Below are 23,220 nucleotides of genomic sequence, written 5' to 3'. Positions count from 1 at the left end.
CCGATAAGTACCTTCCTCTCTCCTGTACGTGATGGAGTAACCACAAAATAGACTTCGAAGCAACGGTCCATACATGAGAGTTTTATTCTATTTTTGGTCGGATAAAAAGTGTGAGTTTAGATGTCTATTTTGTTTATAAACTCATACCGCCAGCAGGCAATTATGAATATTTAGGTCCACGCAAACAAAAACAAACTTTAAATTTATTATAAAAAAACTCAATTCTTTTAACTTAAGTTTTAATTCCATTTATATTTCTTCTTATGGAGATGTCTATTTTGCTTTTAAACGCAATTTTTTAATTTTGTTATAATTATAAATAGACCATTCATACAATTTGACAAAAATTCGATATCTAAAATCAAAAATGTTTAATTTTTGTACGAACTCGAAACGCCCTCAGTAGTTGTAGAAACAAAATACTTTGTTTATATTTTAACTTTTGAAAAATAATAGTTTGTAAAATAGATTATGATCTTTGAATAATTATTATTCTAAAACAAAAGTAGTTCAGCATGGATTATTTCTATTTTAATGTTTCTACATTTCAAAATATTAAAAAATTCTTATTTTTATGAATATTGACATCTAGATGTCGCTGCAGACAATAACAAAATTAGTATTGTTTACATTTCATAGATGACGCTGTATGATATAATATACTTGGCAACTCTGTTAACACGTCACATTAACTTTTTGACAGCCACTTGCTTTCGTATTTGCATTCGTCGTTTGGTGAGTTCGGTCACACAGAAAACACTTTCTCTTCAAAATAACCGCTGTAGTTTTGGTTTTAAATTTGTTTTAGCTTCAAATAATAAATTATTAAATACAAATAAATAAAATGGGAGCCGACAAGAAACAACAAAAAGTACAATCCTCTGGATTCACCAAGGAAGAAGAGCTTTTATTGCAAGATTTCAGCCGCAATGTCAGCACAAAATCCTCAGCTTTATTCTACGGCAATGCATTCATCGTCTCTGCCGTCCCCATCTGTAAGTAGTTTTTGTGACACGTCGATAGACCTGCAGACAAACAGACAGACAGATACCGATTATAGTTTATTTTTTTTTTGTTGTATATTTCCAATTATAATGTAATTATTTATACTTTTAGGGCTTTTCTGGCGTGTCCACAGTATGGATTTATTGTCCAGTGCCATTTTCTTCATCTTGATGACTGGTGCCAGCACATATTTGATGGCCATGGCCTACAAAAATGTTAAATTCCAATTGAAACATAAAATCGCTGTACGTCGTGAAGGCGCCGTAACCCGTGAAGTCAACCGTCAAATGGGCGATGACAAGAAAGTCACCCGCAAGGAAAAGGAAGAACGTATTTTGTGGAAAAAGAATGAAGTTGCTGATTATGAGGCTACCACCTATTCCATCTTCTACAACAATGCCCTATTCTTGGCCATCACCATCTTCATCAGTTTCTTCTTGTTGAAGAACTCTGCTCCCCTCGTTAACTACATCTTCTCCATTGGTTTGGCCAGCGGTGCCTTAGCGCTCTTCTCTACCAGCACACAAACGAACTGAAATGTTGCACATTGCGGCAAACAACTTTAGTTTTAATTTACCATTTTTTAATTATTAATGTAGAGAGAGATTATCATGCTGCTCGACCGAACTTTTTTTAATTCCTTTTTTGTTTAAATTAAAAATCATATTTTATAGTGTTACGAAGCATGGACAATGTATTTTTTTCATTACATATTCCTGGATATTTTTGCCTGTGGCAAGAATATAATGAAAACATTTTTTTATTGTAAATTTTCTTCTAAGGAGAACACGAATAAAATTAAAAAGAAAATATTAAAACAAGACAGTTCTTTTAATAATAACGATGGGAGTGTGATTTGTATGAATATGTTAATTAGTGATGTGGCATATTTTTTGTGGCTACTAAAGTGCATAAAAAGTAAACAACTTTTTATGTCTGCTAATAATGTTTATGTATAAATAGCATTTTAAAAGTGAACAACTTTAAAAAGTTACGTTTTGTGTTTACAAACAGTGTGTTAGAATCAAAAATTCTTAAATAAATTGTGAAACAAATTGGTTCTTGCCTTTTTCGGTTTAGAATATAAAGCGTTTAATATTCGTTTTTTTTTTTACGGAGATGCAGGAACAACTAATAAGAAACAAATTTTGAATACGTAAATATAAATAATAAGAAAATTCGTTGAAGTCAAAGCTTTACTACCCCTGCACCACAGTGTAGGGAAATCATAACACTTCCGCGCTGATGTTTGTTTGATGTTTCCATACAAATAGAGCTTAGAAAGAATAAAATATGATTAGAATTATTTCACTTAAAACCTTTAATTCAACCTAAAATATTAGAGGGTTAATTTTAAATCGTTTTTGTCAAATACTACTAATAACTTTTAAATGTAATGTTGACCAACTCCCCGAAGTATATTAAATATACATACATACATACGTTTTAGGGTGGCCCAAATGAACATGTGAAATGTTCTAAAATGTTCAATAGTTTTGAACGTATACGCCATTGGAAGTGCCTCTCAAAGACATTAAAATTTTATCATTCCTTTGCGTAAAAAAAGAAACAAATTGAAAAAACCTTGTCAGACAAAGGACTAAAATATCCAAATCCTTTGACCACAGACAAAATTTTACAAGCGGTATGTTTAAATGAAACAAGCTCAAATTTTCGGGGGAAATATCTTAAAAAGCAATTGATTTTTTACAGTATATAAATGCAACTAAAATTTAAAGCATATTTTTAGGCTTTAAAATAATTCGCATGAATGTTTTTTTTTTAATAATTTCTATAAAAAAACGAAATACTCAAATAATATTAAAATTTTTCTTTGATTGTTAAAATTAAAATATTTTCATAAGATAGACACCCTATATATACAATTTCCTTGTAAATTTTATCGTTATTTATTTGTTTACTCAATTAAAATATTGAAAAAAAAATATAATATTTCAACGTAATTCATAATAATGAACGCTTACGAAGTATTTCTAGTGCAAACACAACCAATTATTAATTATCTATATATAATTGTTATTAGTATTTTACCAATATTATGGCTGGGAGATTGCAAACGGTCCATGTCATTGCTTTTCAAACGAATAAATTTGCCAGATTTATACGATATTTCTTATGAGCAAATTGAAATTTCCAATGGATTACTATTTCTTATAATAGTAATCGGTGTTATGGCATATTTCATGCATAGACGATGGAGAAATTATTTGCTGGACTTGAGGTGTGATATTTTAGAGCAAGAAATTGTTTATACGGATAGCAAAGAATTGAAAGATGCAAAAATAAAACTATTACAAAATATTAACAATATTATCGAAAGGAGAACAAATTTTGGAAAATGTTTAAAGGAAATTGATGAGAATGAAGAAAAATTATGTGCAACTGATAACTATGAGGATTTTTTGCAAGATTGTGATAATTGACAATCAAATTTTATTAAAAGAGTGCATTTTTTTATATATTTTATGTATTTTTAAAGATTTTATTATAAAAAAGATACTAATAACAGACATTTATGTAAATAAACTTATACTAATGGTTTTTTTTTTTTTTTGTTTTTTGTTTAGAACTTTAAGGTTTAGTAAATGCATTTTAAAAACACAATAATTTCAACAAAATCTTAAATTAAATTTTAACAGGATTCAATCAAGAGGGCGATACCCTGACCACCACCAATACAAGCTGAACCGATGGCGTACTTGAGCTTCTTGCGTCTAAAAGTAAAAAAAAATAATGTTTATTGCTTTTCATAAAAAGTTTATAACTCATTTTATAGAATACTTACTGCAACTCATGGGTTAAGTGACCCATAATACGATTACCACTGGCACCCAAAGGATGACCCAAAGCAATGGCACCGCCATTGACATTCAATTTATTCATGTCCAAACCCAAAGCATCGGCACAGGCAAGAGTTTGGGCGGCGAAAGCTTCGTTAATTTCAAACAAATCGATATCTTCCATTTTAAGACCACTAACTTTCAAAACATTTTGTATGGCAGGAACTGGACCGATACCCATAATTTCTGGTGGACAACCAACATAAGAGTAGGCTACTAAACGTGCCAAAGGTTTCAAGTTATATTCTTTAAGAGCGTCCTCTGAAGCAATAACTACAGAAGAAGCACCATCACAGATACCCTAAAGGAAGCAATTACATATTTGATAACATTTTGATGACAATTTCCATTTTTCAAATTAACTTACCGAAGCAGTACCAGCGGTCACTACACCATTCTTCTTGAACAAAGATGGCAATTTAGCTAAACCTTCGATTGTGGTCTTTGGTCTGGGATGTTCATCAACAACAAAATCGACTTCTTTGCCCTTAACCTTCAATTTAATTGGCGTAATTTCTGTATTGAAGACACCCTCATTTTGAGCCTTCTCCCAGTTCTTTTGTGAGCGCAAAGAGAATTCATCAACACGTTCGCGGGAAATTTTATATTGATCAGCCAAATTTTCAGCAGTTAAAGCCATGGGTAATTTGCAGTAGGTATCAGTAAGACCAGCCCACAAGGCATCTTCCAGCTGATAGTTTGTGCCCAAAGATGTGCCAAAACGCATATTACGAGCAATGAATGGACATTGAGACATATTTTCAACACCACCAGTTAGGGAAACCTTGGCGCTACCCATAATGATATCTTGGGCACCGTTGACAATTGATTGGAAACCGGAACCACAGAGACGGTTGACACCAAGAGCGGGCTTTTCGATTGGTACACCGCAGCCAAGGGAGACGTGACGTGGCAAGTAGGTACCATCGGTAGACGATGACTAATAAAAAGAAAATAAATGATATGTTAATAAAATATTTAACTTACTAAAGGTGAAGGGTGTTCTAAAATTCACATAAGAGAACTTTAAATGCAAGACATGGGCAATTATGGCCAATTATAATAGAAATGTTTAACGAATTGTATTTGATTAATTGATTTTCTGAAGAGGACCTTATATGGGGGCTTTGGTTTTAGCATCTTTGATAGAATTATTGAAGATTTAGATCTTGTATATATGTATCTGGATACTTGTGAAAACTGATTTCAGTACACATATATACACAGATATACAATACATTACAAACCGAATGACAAACATACATACATTCATATATGTATATACCCTTCTTACAAAGGTGGCGGTTATAAAGCAAATTAGTATATACATTGTAAATGTTTGCTGGGATTTCATTAATGAATGTTTGCAAAAATTATATACAAACAAAAACATATTAGAAAAAGCGCTCTTACCGATAACCCAAATTTAATTTCAGATACTTAAATACACATGTATGGAAAAAACCGGGCCCGTGTAAGAATTTTTTTTTTTTTTTTTGTTAACACATTTTTTGTGATAAGATTTGGGTTGATAAGATTTGGGTTGTTTGTATTGAGATGTATTTAGGATTATAAACATACAGTGATTTTCTGCTTTGATTATTACAATTATAAAAGTTATAAGCTTGCAGAAATATATAATGATATATACATATACAGTTAATCACAAAAATAAGTATACAGAAATACTGACGATTGGTTTTATTAAAAAAAAAGATATTATTTTTTCAAAAAACAAAAAAGTGACACATTTATTTATTAAAAACAATTATGATAATTATTATTTACTACTTTTTTTATTCATATTTTGGTTCTTTGAGTTCTCATTTAAGCTGAAGTTAAAAAGGTGCAAAATTTACGTCACAAAAGTAAGTATACAGATCATTTCAGTATATATTTGGTTTAATGATATTAACAAAATTTATGAACATTTTACTTGTGTTAATATAATTACTTTTTAATAAAATATTTTTTTACACAATAACTTGGAAAACATCTACTTTTAGTTCCGAAATCTTGAAATTTGGGCCGATTGGCTCCGGAATTAATTAGTAGAACAGTTTTTTCTCATTTCTACGATTTTTTTACACTTTAGACACCGGATTTTGGATCTGGTGGTCATTGAACCCTCCAAATGATGCATTGGAAATAGAATTTTTAACTTTTGAAAAGAGTTGTTATTTCAAAATTAATGTTATGTGCATGGATTAAGCCATTTTGAACACAGTACGTTCTTAAAAAACAGAAATTTAACTCCGATTTCTTAAGAATTACAACATAAAGTTTAAAATTTGAATAATTCTATATATTTCCTTTAATTTAAACAGGTTTTCGAAATACTCCGATTTCCAAAGCATACAATAATGCTACCAATAATATCTTGGTATAGTCGATACAATAACCATGTTTTATGGATCGGACATTTTATTTGTTCTAGCAACAAATTAAGATGTATCCGTGTTCAAAATTGTTCAATTCGTATTCATACCACCAATTGAGCCTGATTTAATGTAAAAATCTTACTATTTTGGACAATAATCAATTTCAGAACCGATATGTAGTGTAAGTTATTGACATGGTCACCATTTGACGATTATTGGTAGTATTTAGGAGTGTGTAATGGATGATTGGAACCAAAAAACTTGTTTTAATTAATGGATACTAGTACAAATGTTATTAATATCGCATTTTAAGATATATATTTTAGGAAATCGCCGTTAAATATCGAATATGAACGCTATACTATGTTAAAAACGGCAATGTTCCGCAATGGATTGCAATTATTGTAAAGAAACAATTAATTTAAAAGTTAAAATATCGTCTTCTAATGTATCATAATGAACAAACGAGGGATATTATTGAATACCCGATCCAAAACTCCGGGGGTTTATATAGTCAGATGTTCTTAAATAGGAAAAAATGCTCCTATAAATAATATTCAGATCAATTACCAAAAACTTCAATTTTTCGGAACAAAAAGTGAATTTTTTCCATGTTATAGTGTACAGAATATTTTATTATAAAATAATTACATTCGAACAGGTAAAATTTTCATGAATTTTGTTAATATCATTAAGCCAAATACATATTGAAATTATCTGTATACTTACTTTTGTGACGTAAATTTTGCACCTATTTAACTACACCTTAAATGAGAACTCAAGTAACCAAAATAACCCGGAAAAAAGTAGTGAATAATAATTATCATAATTGTTTTTAATAAATAAATGTGTTACTTTCTTGATTTTTGAAAAAATAATATCCTTTTTTAAATAAAACCAATTGTCAGTATTTCTGTATACTTATTTTTGAGATTAACTGTATGTATAAGATGTGCAAATTGGAAATGATTTAAAGTGTCTTATCTCATAACTATAAACTTTATACCTAGTATAAAGTATAAATTAGTATTTAAACGGTTACTATTCATAGAGCCTGTTTTTAAAGAGAAGTTTAATTTAAATTAATTAACAAGTAAGAGTGTTATATTCGGCTATGCCGAATCTTATATACCCACCATCAAACCTCGTTTGACTCGAATGAAACTTACTTATGTCTAATTTCATCTATATATTCGTATTTTTAGGCCAGTTATAAGCGTTAAAGTAATTTTCTGAAGGGGACATTATATGGGGGGGTAGGGTCAATTATGGGTCGATCCTCATAAAATTTGGTAGACAGAATTTGGTTCGTATAAAATTTATTTGTGTCGAATTTCATCGCTACACTCGTATTTTTAAGTCATTAATGAGCGTTGCAGTCATTTTCTGAAGGGGACCTTATATGGGGGGTAGGGTCAATCATGGACCGATCAACATAAAATTTTTTAGATAGATTTTGACTCGTATGAAAATTACTTATGTCGAATTTCATCTATATACTAGAATTTTTAAGCCAGTAATGAGCGTTAAAGTCATTTTCTGAAGGGGACCTTATATGGGGGGTAGGGTCAATTATGGACCGATCCTCATAAAATTTTGCACAGTGATTTTGGATCACAAGAAACTTACTTATGTCGAATTTCATCGCTATATTCGTATTTTTAAACATGTTATGGCTGTTAAAGCTGCTTTTCTAGGGGCCACTTGTATGGGGGCTATCCGAAAACGTGGACCGATATTGCCCATTTTCAATACCAAACAAACCTTACCTATAAGAAATATTTATGTGAAATTTCAAGCCTCTAGCTCTTTCCGTTCGGACTCTATCGTGCTTTCAACAGACAGACAGACAGACAGACGGACGGACGGACAGACGGACAGACGGACAGACATGGCTAGATCGTCTTAGAATTTAATGAGGACCCAGAATATATATACTTTTGTGGGTCTCTGACCAATATTTCGATGTGTTACAAACGGAATGACAAAATCAATATACCCCCCATCTTTTTTGATGGTGGGTATAATTAACGGATTTGAAATCAATTAGATTTGAGATGTCTATAATTTATATACATACATACATATAAATTCAAAGTATCTATTTTCAAAATAAGAAAACAAACTTACTGTCATAATGTGTCCAATAACCACAGTATCAACTTTTTCAGGACTCAAGCCAGAGGAAGCAAGTGCGGCCTTGGCAGCTGTGGTCTGCAATTGGGTTTGATTGATGTTCTTTAAAGCACCTCCGAAAGTGCCAAAAGCTGTGCGCTTAGCAGCAACAATGTAAACTCCTTAAAAGAAATGTAATTAAAATGTAAATTGTTATTAACAATATGTATTAAATAATAAAAATAAATTAATACATAATAACAAAAACAACATTCAAGTTTATTTTAACTTGTTCCAAATATGAAACAAAAAAAAACAATCTCAAAATAAATAAGTATTTGATCAAAGTTCATTTGTCTCTCTATTTTGTGTGCAACCGGTGAAAATGAGATGGCAAAAAAACAAAGTTAATAAAGATAAGAAAAACAACAAATAAAACATACACATCCCACTATACATACATATGAACAAAGAGACAAAAGTCCAAAGTACAAATAATTTAGTACAAAATAAACAATTTTCAACGTCATTAACGAACTGCACAACATAACATTGTTTTCTTAATTATAACCACAATTTATTTACAATTAAAAACAAAAATAATATCATTAATTTACCTTTTGTAACGGCAGACATATTTTTACACTTTCTTTTTTAATATTTGCAAAGTATTTATTAAGTTTATTTAATTCGTTTACAAATTATTTGCCGTCCAAATCCTATGACTAGCAAATAACGTCTGTTATTTGGTTAATTTCTTGTTGAGTTGGTTGAGTTGAAAATTAAATATGAAAAAATCCGAATGTTTTTTTTATCAATTCGTCTCTGTGAATAATTGTGTTTGTGTTGGCACACTTTTATTTCTCTTATAAATTATCTCTCTTTATTTTTTCCATTTTTTGAAAATTTTATTTACAATCATTAAATTACACTGTACTACAGAGAATACATAAATAATATTTTTTTCTTAAAAGTAAATAATCTGCATGTCGTTATGAGGTAATCCAAGTCTTCTTGCGTGGTTCCCGACTATATAGTGTCCGATAATGACAGCAATAAGTTTGCTCAATTGGAGACGTTATAATTGTTCACTTTCCAACATTGGCTATATCTTCCTGGTAATCATTCAACATGGCTCGTTGCTCCATCATGTCTGTGAAAGTTCTTAGAATAACTTATCTTATTGTCGTTAGGACACTTTGAGAAAAATTACGCGTCCACATCTGCACAGTTGTCCATCGAATCCCCGTATCCCCGAACTAAATTAAGAATTCAGTTTAGTAATTCATATTGTTCTCAGAGATCCTGTTATACGAATTCACATTCACCTTAGAACTTTGTTAAAGAGTTTGTATTAGAGTTTCTGTGAAGTGCTTTCCACCAGGCAATTAGTCTATATAAAAGAATCGGTTTAAAACCCACGACAAAAATGCACTTTACAAGATCTCTTACAAATGTACATTGCCCACTCGCTTTCCAGAATTCATGTCTGTTGTGCGCTCCTTTTCATGGAAAATGTTTGTTGGTAACAACAAAAACCTTATAGTTTTGACTGAATGTATTATCGTCCGAGGTTCAGAAACTCAGCTTCCTGGTCGTAATTCCTAAGTATTTTCCAATCAGTGTTTCAAGAGGGATGCTATATCCGGAATTATATGACTCCCAAGATAATTCGATCTAATCTAAATCGGGGAAATCCTGACAATGACCAAGAAAGTTTTCCAGAGTTTCACTGTCCCCTCTATATGCTCTACATTCGTTTGAATCCGCAATTCCAATTTTATATAGCTGTGCCCGTGATCTTGTGTGTCCACTCAGAATACGTATCATCATATTAACCTCAGACTTGCTCATTTTAGGGAGGCTTCTCGTCATGCTCTCATTAGAGTCACCCAATAGGATCTTTGTGGTTCTACCCATCATTTCAATATTCAAAGCCTTCTGGCTGTTGGTAAATATGTTAAGCCCTATGGGCGTCATATTTATTCTAATCCAATTTACGAATTCCGTTATTGCCCAGACTTCTGACTGGAAGCTACTGTTGTAATTAGGTAAACCGTGTAGCCACGGATTCCTACGACTGGGTGCTCTAATGTTTCGATTGACCAAGACATTCTATCTGGGATCAGTGTTTCAAACTTCCTGACATATTCTGTGTCTGATATCCGATGATTATGTATAGCCTTCCAATGTGTCCAGTATATATTAATGACGTGTCCTATATAACCGTTGTTGGCCAGTTCGCCTAAAGTTATGAGCCATTCGGTTGTAAGTTCCCATGGGTGCAATATCTAGAAACGTTTCTAGGGCCTTGGTTGACGTAGTACTCATGTCATCACTTATACCCAAGCAGTATGTACGCTGAACCCCTGTAATAGTTTGATATTACACTTTTTGCCCAAAGAATTCCACCAGATTATTGAAGCATAAGTTAGAATTTGTCTAATTACTGCTGTATATCGCCAATGTCATGGTAGGGCTAAGACCCCATTTCATGCCTATGGTTCTCTATATTCTCTTTATTTCATGGTCTGAAAAAGAGTGCTCGTCCAATTCTGAATTTCTTTTAAAAGCTCTTTTGAACATACAGTTATATCTAATATTTCTTCTCTGATTCTATTAACGAAGGTAGCTTTATTACCAAAATTCAATGTGATCAAATCTTTAGTATTAGGACTTGTTTCCAGCGATTGATGTTTGTGGTACCCTAAGCTACATGGTGGGAGTTTGCATCGCGATCTATTACACTCACCTCTTTCACCATTTCCTCTATTTCATCCTTTTTGGAATCTGAGTGTTCAGAGTCGGAGTTTAAAGGCTGAGGTAGCTTAAAGATCACTCGGAGTACATCCTTATATTTCACACCTATATTTTGCTAATGGCATGCTTTACACTTGACGCGTTCTCCGATACGAAGCCCAAGGTAGTAGTCTTTTGCTCGCGATTGCAGGAAGATGACGACACATCGCGAGCTGATTAACACTTGCCGATGGTAGTCTTTTGCTCGCGATTGCAGGAAGATGACGACACATGACTCGCGAGCTGATTAACACTTGCCGATGGTACTGTCTTTTTCCAGTTTTTTGGTCCGAGGGGAATACAAGATTCCCAGATGGCGGACAGTCTTCCCTCCCTCAGCTTAAGTGAAACTATAGCTGGGAGATGAGAAGTGTTCCTGTAAAGCTTTAAAGTTGTCCGACAGATGGCGCCGAAGTTTTAATGTAATTACACCTAAACCGCTAAGAGCGGGTTTTTGAAATGATAATCAAATGCCAATTAATAATCAGATTAGTTAATCTAAAAATAAATTAAATCTTATGTTAATCCCCTTTGATGTTTTTGAGTACAAGATTAAACTTCGCAGTGTTGCCATACAAAACAACAGAAAACTTCACTGTTTGTTATCAAAACAATGCATATTTTATAAAAAAGAAGAAGACAATTGTAAATTTAATATGAAAATTAATGAAAACTTAAATTAAAAACAAAAAAATGTATTCTGAAGTGTCTATAATTTATACTAATCAAAAAATAGAACATTTTAATGTTTATATTTATAAAAATTGTATTATTTTTTTGCATCAGCTGTTTACACTTTTGCATTTCGTGCTTAAGATTAAACCACCTCCATTGGGCGCTTAAACTTGCAAACAAAATTAACTAATTGAGTACTCAAAAACATCTTTCGAGGATTAATTTTAATTTAATCGCTAATCTTTCACCTAAATATTGGCCCTAAACCTATTATTTTAAAATTGGATGATTTTGTATATAAATCTTTACGTACATATATAGTCCTAATCATGGGCCTGCAACGCGGACCGGCCTTAACTAGTTTTACATAAAAATGTATTTGCTTTCGCGCTTTCTTTGTTAAACATATTTTAAAAGTTGTTGTTTACATTATTAAATCATGATTTGGGATGAACGTTGGTTTCGAAAAGCGAAAAAAAAAACATTGTGGGTGTAATTCAATGAAGTTTATGATGATTAATTTCAGTTATTTACATCAATGTAAATAAATCTATGTAAAAATTAAAAAAGAATTTTTTTAAGGGCGTTCTTATCTTTCAATCCAACTTACCAAATATTGATGACAGGACAAATATTATGAGAAACGGCAACTTAGAATCAATTTCATTTAAGTTGGGAAAATTGACAATTTATTTTACTCCATACAAAAGTGGCCACCCTAATATAAAAACAGTTACATATCGTCATTTGAAATCCAAAAAGCCCTAAATTACATTGAACAAATTTTTCCGGAAAAGCAAAAAACCTTCTAAAATGATAAATAAAGCAAATATTTTTCACATTTTCTCAATTTAAGCTTATTTTTCACCTTCGTAAGAAGGGTATAGGTCAGTTTGTCATTCTGTTTGTAATTTCTATAATATAATTTTCCGACCCTATAAAGTATATATGTTTGTTGAAATCAATTTTCTGAAGACCCCAGATATCCTCGGGATCCAAATCTCCAACAATTCTGTCAAACATGCTTCCGAGAAGTTTTGTTATTTAAAATCAGCAAAATCGGTTCATAAATAACAGATATATGTATGAGCAAAATCCGAGACAACCTCTGAAAATTTCATCAAAAATTTAGATTTTTCGTGCATGCGAAAAACTTCAAAAAACAAACTACAACAATACACATAATCATAAAGTAAATTTTATTATTGTATTACTTGTTTATAAAAAAGCAAAGCAAGAACAATAATTACGAATCAGTGTGTTGTTATTGCCTAGAATCATGATATTAAGTATGTAGACCACGGATTAAGTGAGAACACATAAAACCATTTTGGAACATTTTCGTTCTACAGAACGTATTTTTTTAAATTTTCTATTTCATTGAACATAGAAACATGAAATTAAGTATGTAAGCCCAGATTAAGTGAGAATCTATAAAAGGGGACTTTTTAGTACTTTTTCGTTCTTCAAAAGGTACTTTTTGAATATTCTACAATATTGAACCTACACAGAGGAAAAAAATATACACGCCTAGTACCAAATTAACACCAAATTGTTTAATAACATCCATTGTCAAGTATATACATACATACCACAACAACATGTAATCTAGACCACGCAACTTTGTCAACATTGCAACAATTCGTTGTCGCAATCTAAACTTTATGCACATCCATTGTCTAAATGTTAACAAACGTGGTAAGCTCACTATTTACAAAGCAGTTAGAGCTAACCACGTTTGTTAACTTTTAGACAACGGTTGTGCATAAAGCTTAGATTGCGACATCGAATTGTTGCAATGTTGACAAAGTTGTATATAGCAGGGTATATTTTTTTCCTCAGTGTAGAAATATGAAATTATGCACGTAAATGAGAACATATAAAAGGGCACTTTTTGGTACCTTTTCGTTCTTCAAAAGGTACTTTTTGTGTTTTTTTTATAATAGAAACATAAAATCTCCTAATGGGGACTTTTTGATATTGCAGTTATATATACGATCAGGGTAGCGAAGCACACTGGGTATAGCTAGTTTATAATAAAACGCATTTTAAAATAGTAAATGTAAAGAAATTTTAATATTTCTCAATAAAGATAATCTAGCGATATATATATTTATCATCCAGAAGATTATCAGAAGATAGCTTAAATTTTCTCCTAGGTTATTATCTAGCAATTCAACTTTTTTTAACTTCTACAAGAATTGCTTTCGTATTGCTTAGAAGTTTCGCCTCTGACGTACCATCTCTCCCGAAGGGAATATCTTCCGCAATATGAATATGATTGTTGCCGCAACAAATTTTTCTTCTAAATATTACGAATTCGTATCGCCTTGCTTGTAGGGATATTTAAATAAAAATTAAAAAAAATGGTTGCGCGGACTAGCAATCTGAGGCGTGGCACTTCCATATGAATTTTTATTGCTGTAATAAAATTTTACATGGGTAACATTAAAATCCATATTAACGTTTGGAAAATATGGGGACCCTAAATTGTAGATGGGTAATCTCCCATACAAAGAATCGTATATCTGGAAAAGTGGGTTTTTAATTAATTTTAGGAACATTGGGTATAACTAGTAACTTATATTTGTCTTGTCTGTTCTGTAAGTCGAATAGTTTTAAAACCGAGATATTTTTAAAATCGAATAAATGCATATTTGATGTTCTGTATTGGGGTTTGTCTTATTGCAATTAATTTTTGGTAAGTCCCCATTTTATGTAGCCAATTTAAAAATCCCGATTTTTAAAATATTTGCTTCAAAAATCCAACTATCGGATTCCGCTTTTATTTAATAACGTTGAAATTTTAAAACTTATCTGAAAACTCAGCCGGCTTACAGTCGATTTTAAGCCGCCGACGAAATTTTTAGAGTCAGCCGCCACCGTGTAAATGTTTATCGGCGCAGCACACGAGCGGGATAATTGCAAACAAGATGCCGACGAAATTTTTACAGTCACCCGCCACCGTTGTCAACTGCAGCTCTGCAAGCAGTGCTTAGAAAAGCAGCGTCTCAGCAAATCTGTTTTTTTTATATGAACCAAACATTCAACTTAGAGTCGCGGTTTCTCAGCAAAACGTCCCCGTAAGTTTTATACGTGTTTGTGTGTCAAACTCAGCAAGAATTGCTGAGCTACAGCAAGTAGAAGCAGCGAGCAAGAGACGTTAACGTTTTTCGCAGAGAAGCCGCCGTACGAATTTGTCTCAAAGAAGAAAAAGCAAAAAAATAGAGGAAAATTTCACAAATGTGTTAAAATTTAAAGAAAATATAATTCGAATTCCCCAACATAAATTGTATTTATTTTTTTTTAATATTTACAAAAAATAAATTAAAAAGTGTAGAGCAAAATCACAACATCTAAATAAAATTTAAACAAGTGATAAAATGTCTGAAGCCGAATCAACTTCAGTGGTAAAACCACCACCACCGAAATCAAGCCTCAGTGATTTGAGACAATTTCGTATTAATAAAAATGCCGCAACAGCAGGCGCTGGAGCAAAAACTGGTAAGTGAATTAGAAGTTTTACAATAGATAAATGATGAAGATAACAATTTACTTTGTAATAATTAAGAGCGTGTACCCGGCAAGAAACGTATCCAGGTTATGGCTGACAGTGATACCGATGAGGCTGATGGTAATTCTCCTAAGAAAACCAAGTTGGAGTTAACGGTCAAAGAGAAGGAGGAACGATTTTTAGCGGCGGCCAAAATCTCTTCAGAATATGATACTATGGTAAGTAGTTGGAAGAGTCTGAGTTTGTGCTTTATACAATCACTAATGGCGTCCTGCATTTAAAGGATATACAAGATGCCTTGGTTCATAGTGGTTGGGATGTATCGGCCGCTTTACGTTATCTTAAAGATAAATGTCAACCTAAGAGTCGTTCCGGCCAGTCAACTGGCAATACTTCCACGACCAAACCTACGACAGTAGATACAGCTAAACCTGCCACCAATGGCAGTTCGAAGCATCACTCATCGAAATCAAAGAAATCTGCTAATTATGATTCAGAAGCTGATGATTCGGCCGACGAATCTTATGCAAAGGGCCAAGTTTACGACAGTGAAGATAGTGATGGTGAAGAATCAAGGGAAATGTCCGGCCAGCGTAAAAAAGTATTTGAATTTATGAACACTGCCTCATTAATGGAACTACAAACGGTTAAAACTCTGTCCGAAAAGAAAGCAAGTCTTATTGTTGATTTAAGGCCTTTTAAAGATTGGGCAGATTTGCGTAAGAAGCTAGAATCAAACAAAGCCTTGTCAGCCGAACTGCTGAACAATGCCCAGGAACTTATCAATAAGCAAAACAATGTTGCCAACATTTTGACTAAATGCAACAAATTAGTACAACGACTAGAAGCTGCCATTGAGGCTGGAGCTGGCATTGTGGAGCAACCGAAAATTCTCAATGACAAGTTCAAATTGGCAGACTACCAATTGATTGGTCTCAACTGGCTAACAGTGATGAATAAGCAACAGATGAATGGCATTCTTGCCGATGAAATGGGTCTGGGTAAAACTATACAAGTTATAGCATTCTTAGCATATCTAAAAGAAAACAAGCTCTCCAAGGCGGCTCATTTAATTGTTGTTCCCTCGTCCACACTGGATAATTGGGCAGGTGAGTTGGCCAGATGGTGTCCCAGTTTAATTGTAGAAAAATACCATGGGTCACAGGAGGAAAGAAGACGTATGCGTATACGTTTCGCTAAGGAAGGCTTTAGTGGTTTTGATGTTCTTTTAACAACGTAAGTTTTTAGTGTTACGCTCTTTTGTATATGGCTATTACTGTTAATATATATTTCTAGCTACCACATTGTTTCCAGTACACCCGAGGAACGTAAAATGTTCCGGGTTTGTAAATTACATTATGTGATCTTTGATGAAGCGCATATGTTGAAGAATATGACAACTGCGCGTTATTCCAACTTAATTACAATTAATGCCGAAATGCGTATTTTATTGACGGGCACCCCGCTGCAAAATAATCTCTTGGAGTTGATGTCACTGCTGTGCTTTGTTATGCCCAGTTTCTTTGGTAAAAATGTTGAAGACATTAAGAGTTTATTTGGCAAGGTAAGTTGAGTTTATTCTTTCTATGGGTCAAATAATACTGTAATCAAAAGAGTTTTATTGTATGTGTTAGCCTATGCCCTCACTTCTGCAAGTAATTGTTTTGGTCAAATATATAATAAACATGCAACCACTTCACGTCGCTGGACGATAGATAGATAGATAGATAGATAGATAGATAGATAGATAGATAGATAGATAGATAGATAGATAGATAGATAGATAGATAGATAGATAGATAGATAGATAGATAGATAGATAGATAGATAGATAAAAAGATAGATAGATAGATAGATAGAAAGATAGATAGATAGATAGATAGATAGATAGATAGATAGATAGATAGATAGATAGATAGATAGATAGATAGATAGATAGGTAGATAGATAGATATATAGATAGATAGATAGATAGATAGATAGATAGATAGATAGATAGATAGATAGATAGATAGATAGATAGATAGATAGATAGATAGATAAATAGATAGATAGATAGATAGATAGTAGATAGATAGATAGATAGATAGATAGATAGATAGATAGTAGATAGATAGATAGATAGATAGATAGATAGATAGATAGATAGACAGACAGAGACAGACAGATAGAGAGAGAGAGAGAGATAAATAGATAGATAGAAAGATAGATAGATAGATAGATAGATAGATAGATAGATAGATAGATAGATAGATAGATAGATAGATAGATAGATAGATAGATAGATAGTAGATAGATAAAAAGATAGATAGATAGATAGATAGATAGAAAGATAGATAGATAGATAGATAGATAGATAGATAGGTAGATAGATAGATATATAGATAGATAGATAGATAGATAGATAGATAGATAGATAGATAGATAGATAGATAGATAGATAGATAGATAGATAGATAGATAGATAGATATTAACGTAAAGCAATTCGCGTATTCTTGAAACTATCTTCATTTTTTAAAGAGCAAATTATATTTCATACAGTATTCTTCACATTTTCATCAGTAAGATTTATTTAAAATGTTCACATCGTATCTTAAAATTTATTATTACATTTAATTTTTTAAACAGAAAAACAAAACCGAAAATGGCAATGAAGAAGTCTCACAGTTTCAAGAAACCCAAGTAGAGAGAGCCAAACGTATTATGAAACCTTTTGTATTAAGACGTTTGAAGAAAGATGTACTGAGTAATTTGCCCAAAAAAACATCTTATGTTGTAAGTATAAAGAAAAGTACTACAAATGTGCAATACTAAAGGATTATTTTATTTTATTTCTTAGGAAAAAGTGACAATGTCCGAATCACAAAAGCGTTACTACAACGAACTGGTTGATTACTATTCATCAACACGAGCAGAATTGTGCAGTGGTGATCGTGCCGGTGTTACAATTATGATGGAAATGCGTAAATTAGCGAATCACCCACTGTTGGCACGTTACTATTTCAGTGATGAAAAGCTAAGGGAGTTCTCTAAGCGCTTGGCAAATGTAACATCATATAAGAAAACAAATCCACAATATATATTTGAAGAATTGGCAATTATGTCCGATTTCCAAGTAATGCAACTCTGTAATAAATATGTAAGTGTTCAGCTTATTAGGGTGGATTTTGTTGTGAACTGTTGTGTTTTTTTTTTTTCAGGAACTTTTTGATGTAAAGATACCTGATAGACTTATATTGGACTCTGGTAAATTTAAACATTTAGACACTTTATTGCCCAAACTGAAGGAGGAGGGACATCGCGTATTGATTTTCAGCCAATTTACCATGATGTTAGATATCGTGGAGCGATATCTGACCATACGTAAGCATGGCTTTTGTCGCCTAGATGGCTCAACGGCCGTTGAAGAACGTCAGGATATGATAAATGATTTCAATAAGGATTCGGAAATTTTCATCTTTCTGTTGTCCACAAAGGCGGGTGGTGTTGGTATAAATTTAACAGCCGCCGATACTTGTATTATACACGATATCGATTTCAATCCCTACAACGATAAACAGGCCGAAGATCGTTGCCATCGTATGGGACAAACAAGACCTGTGAGCATTTATCGTTTAATAACAGAGGGCACAATTGAGGAGGGCATGTTGATGGTGGCCGAGGAAAAACTTAAACTGGAGCAGGATATCACCTCAAATGAGAAGGGTGAAGTGCAGGAAACCAAGTGCGTTGTGAGGCTTTTAACTATGGCTTTAGGCCTGGATAAGGATGAAGAGGAACAGTTAAATAAATCAATTAATAACTCATTAACATCTCCTTCCAAGTAGAATTTTATTTAGTTTTTATTATCAGAACTCATAAAATAAAATTCTATTCGTTACGACGATTCGATACTAATTATATTATAAATCTATTACTTAATTTAAATAATTTGGTACAAACTAAAGTTTTTTTTTATTTATCTATCCCTCTTCGATTAAATTTAATTATTCAAAATATCTTAAATTTCTAGTAGAAGTAGACATTTTGTATCACTACCCAAACAACTCTTCACCCAAAATATGTAAAGCAAGAGAATGTATTTAGTTTTTGTTTTATTCCGATTATTTTTTTAATATAAAATTATTGTTATTGAAATTCATTTGGCTGTACTTGCACTACGTCTAAACATTCTTGTAATTTACTCAACTCGTAAGAATTATTTTTTAAATATGTAATACATACTAACATTTATTTACAATACCTTAGATCTTTTGCTAATACATAAAACTACTATTATTTTTGCTGTTGTTAATAAAATAAAGTGAAATTGTACACTTGCTTAAATTGGAATATAAATACATATTTTCATATAATCTTTTTTTAAAATACAAAAGAACAATTTATTTTCATTTATATAATATTTTATTATTTATTAAAAAAAAACAAAAAACATTTCCCGATACATTAATTAAGAAAGTACATTTATTATAAATAAAGAATATACAACTAGATACAGAAACTAAGATTTTTTATACTTAATATACAGGAATATACATATGTATCTACGAGAAAGAATAAATCGAAAATCATAAATAACTGCTTAATTATGAACTCAATCAGTATTCAGTTACTATATTACTCGGCAGTTAGACTTCATGCAGCAGGGATATGGAAGCCAAACCGACATGGTCAAAATTGGTTAAAAAAGTTTTGAGTTATTAAAATTTTTCATTAGAATTTTGTGATTCTGAAGACACATAAAAGTAAATATAAGAATATTTGTTTTAGTTTTAAAAAATTTTACAGAAAAATATTATGTTTATCTTTATAAGATTCATAAATGTGAATTTACGAATTTTTGTTCAAATTCGATAACGCTTACTCGTCTGTGCATCTCCAAAACTCCATTTTCAAACTTTAAAAATTTTTGTTAAATGGATTTTTATAAATTTAAATTTTCTATACTGAATATTATAAAGGATATATATAAGAATTAAAACAGTTTTACCGTACCTGCGATGTGAACTTGAAGGATTTCGGGAAAAAGGCAATTTTTGCCAATAATTAAGTAAAAATTATATTATTACCAATTGTTGCTTAATTTTGATCAAGTAAATTGCGATTATTATTTCCGAGTCCCTGGAAAGTTAATTCTGATCATATTTCCGAAATTAAAAATCATTAACCCTCTAAATACCGCTCTTACCTTCAAAATAATTGAATAATATTTTACAGCAGTGCTGCCCATACACATACTGTTACACATTAATTTGTATTGGTAAAGCAGCAGAGAACAAAGTTTAACCCAAAATAAAACTGTACTAATAAAATGACTGCAAACTAAAAAGTATATTCTAACTGTCAAATTGATATTATTGATTTTGACAACAGCGTACATTAAAGTTCATATATAAAAAACTATCAGCTGTGCTCTCTCATTCATCTACATAAATTCGGCTTTCTCAAAATTTTGTTGTTGTATTTCTGTGTGGATTTTAAAAAAGTTGCGTACAGATCTTACTTCGACAAATGCTGATCAGCAACTGAGTTGATTTTGTTTTCCAAGTTGAGAGATAATCAACTTACACATGCTCAAATAAGAAAATACACAAGTAAGCTTATAGTGTATGTGAGTCAACGCAACGTCAGCAGAAATTTCTTGCCCTATCTCGCGTGATAGGGAATCGTAATTTTGGGCAACATTGTTTTACAGTCTTCCATTTGACGTCAATATTTCACTATTAGAAGTTGATCTGAGAGAAAAGCCTATTTTCGACCCACCCTAATGGTCATGCTTCTATCCTGGGGAAAACGAATTGCATCCCCGAGAATATTGATTACCGCTCTCCCACGCTCCTTCCGAACAAAAGATTCATAGTTAAGACGAACCACCCTTCTCAGAGGATCCAACACTTGACATCTACACTGATGATCTGAACTGAAGTCCTCAATAGGTGTGGGCGGTGGTTTCTTTATCCCCCGCTTTAAAAAGGCGGTGTGTTTTAGGCTAGACAACTACTGTAGCGTCTTACAGGCTGAAATCTCTGCTATTAAAAGAGAGGTTAACTGGATGAGGTACTATAGAATATGCAATGGAAATATTCAAATTTGTACTGACAGTAAACCTGCTATAAAATAATTATCTGGTGTCTACACGACATCCAGACTGTTTCGGGAATGTCGGGTGTCTCTTGGCGAGATGGCGAACCATTCGTGCCTGGAACTACTCTGGGTACCGGGTCACTCTAATATTCCCGGAAATAGAAAAGCGGACGAACTAGCAAAAACTGGTTCCCGCCTTCACATAAGGGATACTGACACTTTAGTTGGTGTCCCGCTTTCATGCTGTAAAGCCATTATTCAGCATGAACTTTATGGGTCTGCTCAGACCAGATGGTCATCACTGACCCACTGCTCAAATGACCTGGCCTCTGTACGATGAGCGAAGGTCTTTCTGTTTGATGGGGCTTTCCAGGATGAGACTACGTATACTGTTAGCCATCCTAACAGGGCACTGTACTATAGGTGCACATGCAAGAAGACTAAATATTCCATACAATGACTATTGCAGGAGTTGTCATAGTGAGGATGAAGAGGAAACCGTAGAACACTTCCTTTGCTTCTGTTCTGCCCTGGCAAATATCAGGACTGCGTTTCTAGGCAGTCCAGCATTGCATGAACTTGCAGCTCCATCTAATATAGACATTTATAAGATAGAATCGTTTATTCGTGCCTCTGGCTGGTTTAATACCACATCAATCACGGACATGTAATGTCCCATAGCTTTTGTTTTTCGCAGAATCCGTTACAGGATATCACAACGGGACCATTAGGACCCAAGTGAGTCGATCAAATGGCCGGCTGCCTCAATAACCTAACCTACTATATTACTCGAGATTTAATATTTTGACGATTAAAAAATGCGCGATCAAAACCCTAACTGGAATCAATGACGTCAAAGAACATTTAAAGACCACTTTTATTTTCATAACAACTTCCATAATAATGAAAATATGAACATTTTTGGGTCAAGTGACCCAACTTTTAAAATCGATGTCTTCCGATTGCACCAAGGTTAGTACTATGGGATAGTAGGCCAGACACAAATTTTCAGCTCTATCGGTCAAGAACTCCTGGAGTCAGACGGAGTCAAAGTTGGACATTTTGGCCATACAGGGTTTTATTCAAATGAGTGTAACATTTCACCTATTGGTCCTAGGATATCTATAAAAAAAATATTTTTTATCTCAAGAATAAATTTTTTCAAATATTTGGCACCTTATTTTCTCCTATTTTTTCAAAATGGACGTTTTTTTGTCCACTTTTAGGGGCAAATTAAGTGCCAAATATTGAAAAAAAAAAAAATATTCCTGAGTTTAAAAATAATTTTGTGGATAGATATCCCATTATGAGACTATAAAGCCCTTAAAGGAAATTGTATAATTTTTCTTTTAAGCAAAAAAGGGCCAATTAAAAAAATATATTAAAAAAAATTTAAAATTAAAAAAATAAAATTTGTAAACAATGAAGAAATAGCTATCTGAACTCCTTGGACAATATTTGCTAGGACCAATAGTTGAAAAGCTACACTCATTTAAATGAAACCCTGTATGACCAAAATGTCCAACGTTGACCCTCTCTAAGTCCGTCAGTTCTTGACCGATAGAGATGCAAAATATCGTGTTTAATTCCATGCTTTTAGGTATAATGTGAATACTAAATTTCATCCAAAATAATGATAGAAAAAATTGATTTTAAAATGCCAAAAAAAATCTTAAATTGTTTAGTGCTTTCATGAAACAATTCATATCCTCTGTATGAAGCAATTCATAACTCTATTTATTGGGGATGGTTGCGAATGCAAATTCTAAAACGAATAAATTTTAA

The 23,220-nt window shown here is 32.4% G+C and overlaps 4 protein-coding genes across 4 annotated transcripts; 3 read left to right on the top strand and 1 right to left on the bottom strand.

Annotated features, from left to right (window-relative positions):
• The first annotated feature begins 697 nt into the window (after nucleotides 1–697).
• LOC119612201 (translocon-associated protein subunit gamma) lies at nucleotides 698–1,826 on the top strand. Its single transcript, XM_037967933.1, has 2 exons — nucleotides 698–995; nucleotides 1,117–1,826. Exons 1-2 carry the CDS (start codon nucleotides 845–847, stop codon nucleotides 1,539–1,541), a joined length of 576 nt encoding a protein of 191 aa, XP_037823861.1. The 5' UTR covers nucleotides 698–844; the 3' UTR covers nucleotides 1,542–1,826.
• A 1,082-nt stretch (nucleotides 1,827–2,908) lies between these two features.
• LOC119612195 lies at nucleotides 2,909–3,478 on the top strand. Its single transcript, XM_037967924.1, has one exon. It carries the CDS (start codon nucleotides 2,979–2,981, stop codon nucleotides 3,447–3,449), a length of 471 nt encoding a protein of 156 aa, XP_037823852.1. The 5' UTR covers nucleotides 2,909–2,978; the 3' UTR covers nucleotides 3,450–3,478.
• Nucleotides 3,479–3,544: 66 nt separating this feature from the next.
• On the bottom strand, nucleotides 3,545–9,138 carry LOC119612194 (3-ketoacyl-CoA thiolase, mitochondrial). Its single transcript, XM_037967923.1, has 5 exons — nucleotides 8,980–9,138; nucleotides 8,378–8,544; nucleotides 4,234–4,806; nucleotides 3,812–4,167; nucleotides 3,545–3,740 (listed from the first exon to the last, which is right to left on the bottom strand). Exons 1-5 carry the CDS (start codon nucleotides 8,996–8,998, stop codon nucleotides 3,659–3,661), a joined length of 1,197 nt encoding a protein of 398 aa, XP_037823851.1. The 5' UTR covers nucleotides 8,999–9,138; the 3' UTR covers nucleotides 3,545–3,658.
• Nucleotides 9,139–14,803: 5,665 nt separating this feature from the next.
• On the top strand, nucleotides 14,804–19,689 carry LOC119612193 (SWI/SNF-related matrix-associated actin-dependent regulator of chromatin subfamily A containing DEAD/H box 1 homolog). The gene is made up of 7 exons (XM_037967922.1): nucleotides 14,804–15,340; nucleotides 15,408–15,568; nucleotides 15,634–16,586; nucleotides 16,647–16,914; nucleotides 17,980–18,126; nucleotides 18,191–18,490; nucleotides 18,552–19,689. Exons 1-7 carry the CDS (start codon nucleotides 15,220–15,222, stop codon nucleotides 19,176–19,178), a joined length of 2,577 nt encoding a protein of 858 aa, XP_037823850.1. The 5' UTR covers nucleotides 14,804–15,219; the 3' UTR covers nucleotides 19,179–19,689.
• The last annotated feature ends 3,531 nt before the right edge of the window (nucleotides 19,690–23,220 follow it).

This window comes from Lucilia sericata, unplaced genomic scaffold, assembly GCF_015586225.1.
Source record: "Lucilia sericata isolate MDLA Ls3-8-SP2 unplaced genomic scaffold, ASM1558622v1 Contig001622F_arrow, whole genome shotgun sequence".
Taxonomy (NCBI): Eukaryota; Metazoa; Arthropoda; class Insecta; order Diptera; family Calliphoridae; genus Lucilia; species Lucilia sericata.
The sequence above is the reverse complement of the archived record's forward strand: the minus strand, read 5'-3'. Positions and strand labels throughout refer to the sequence as shown.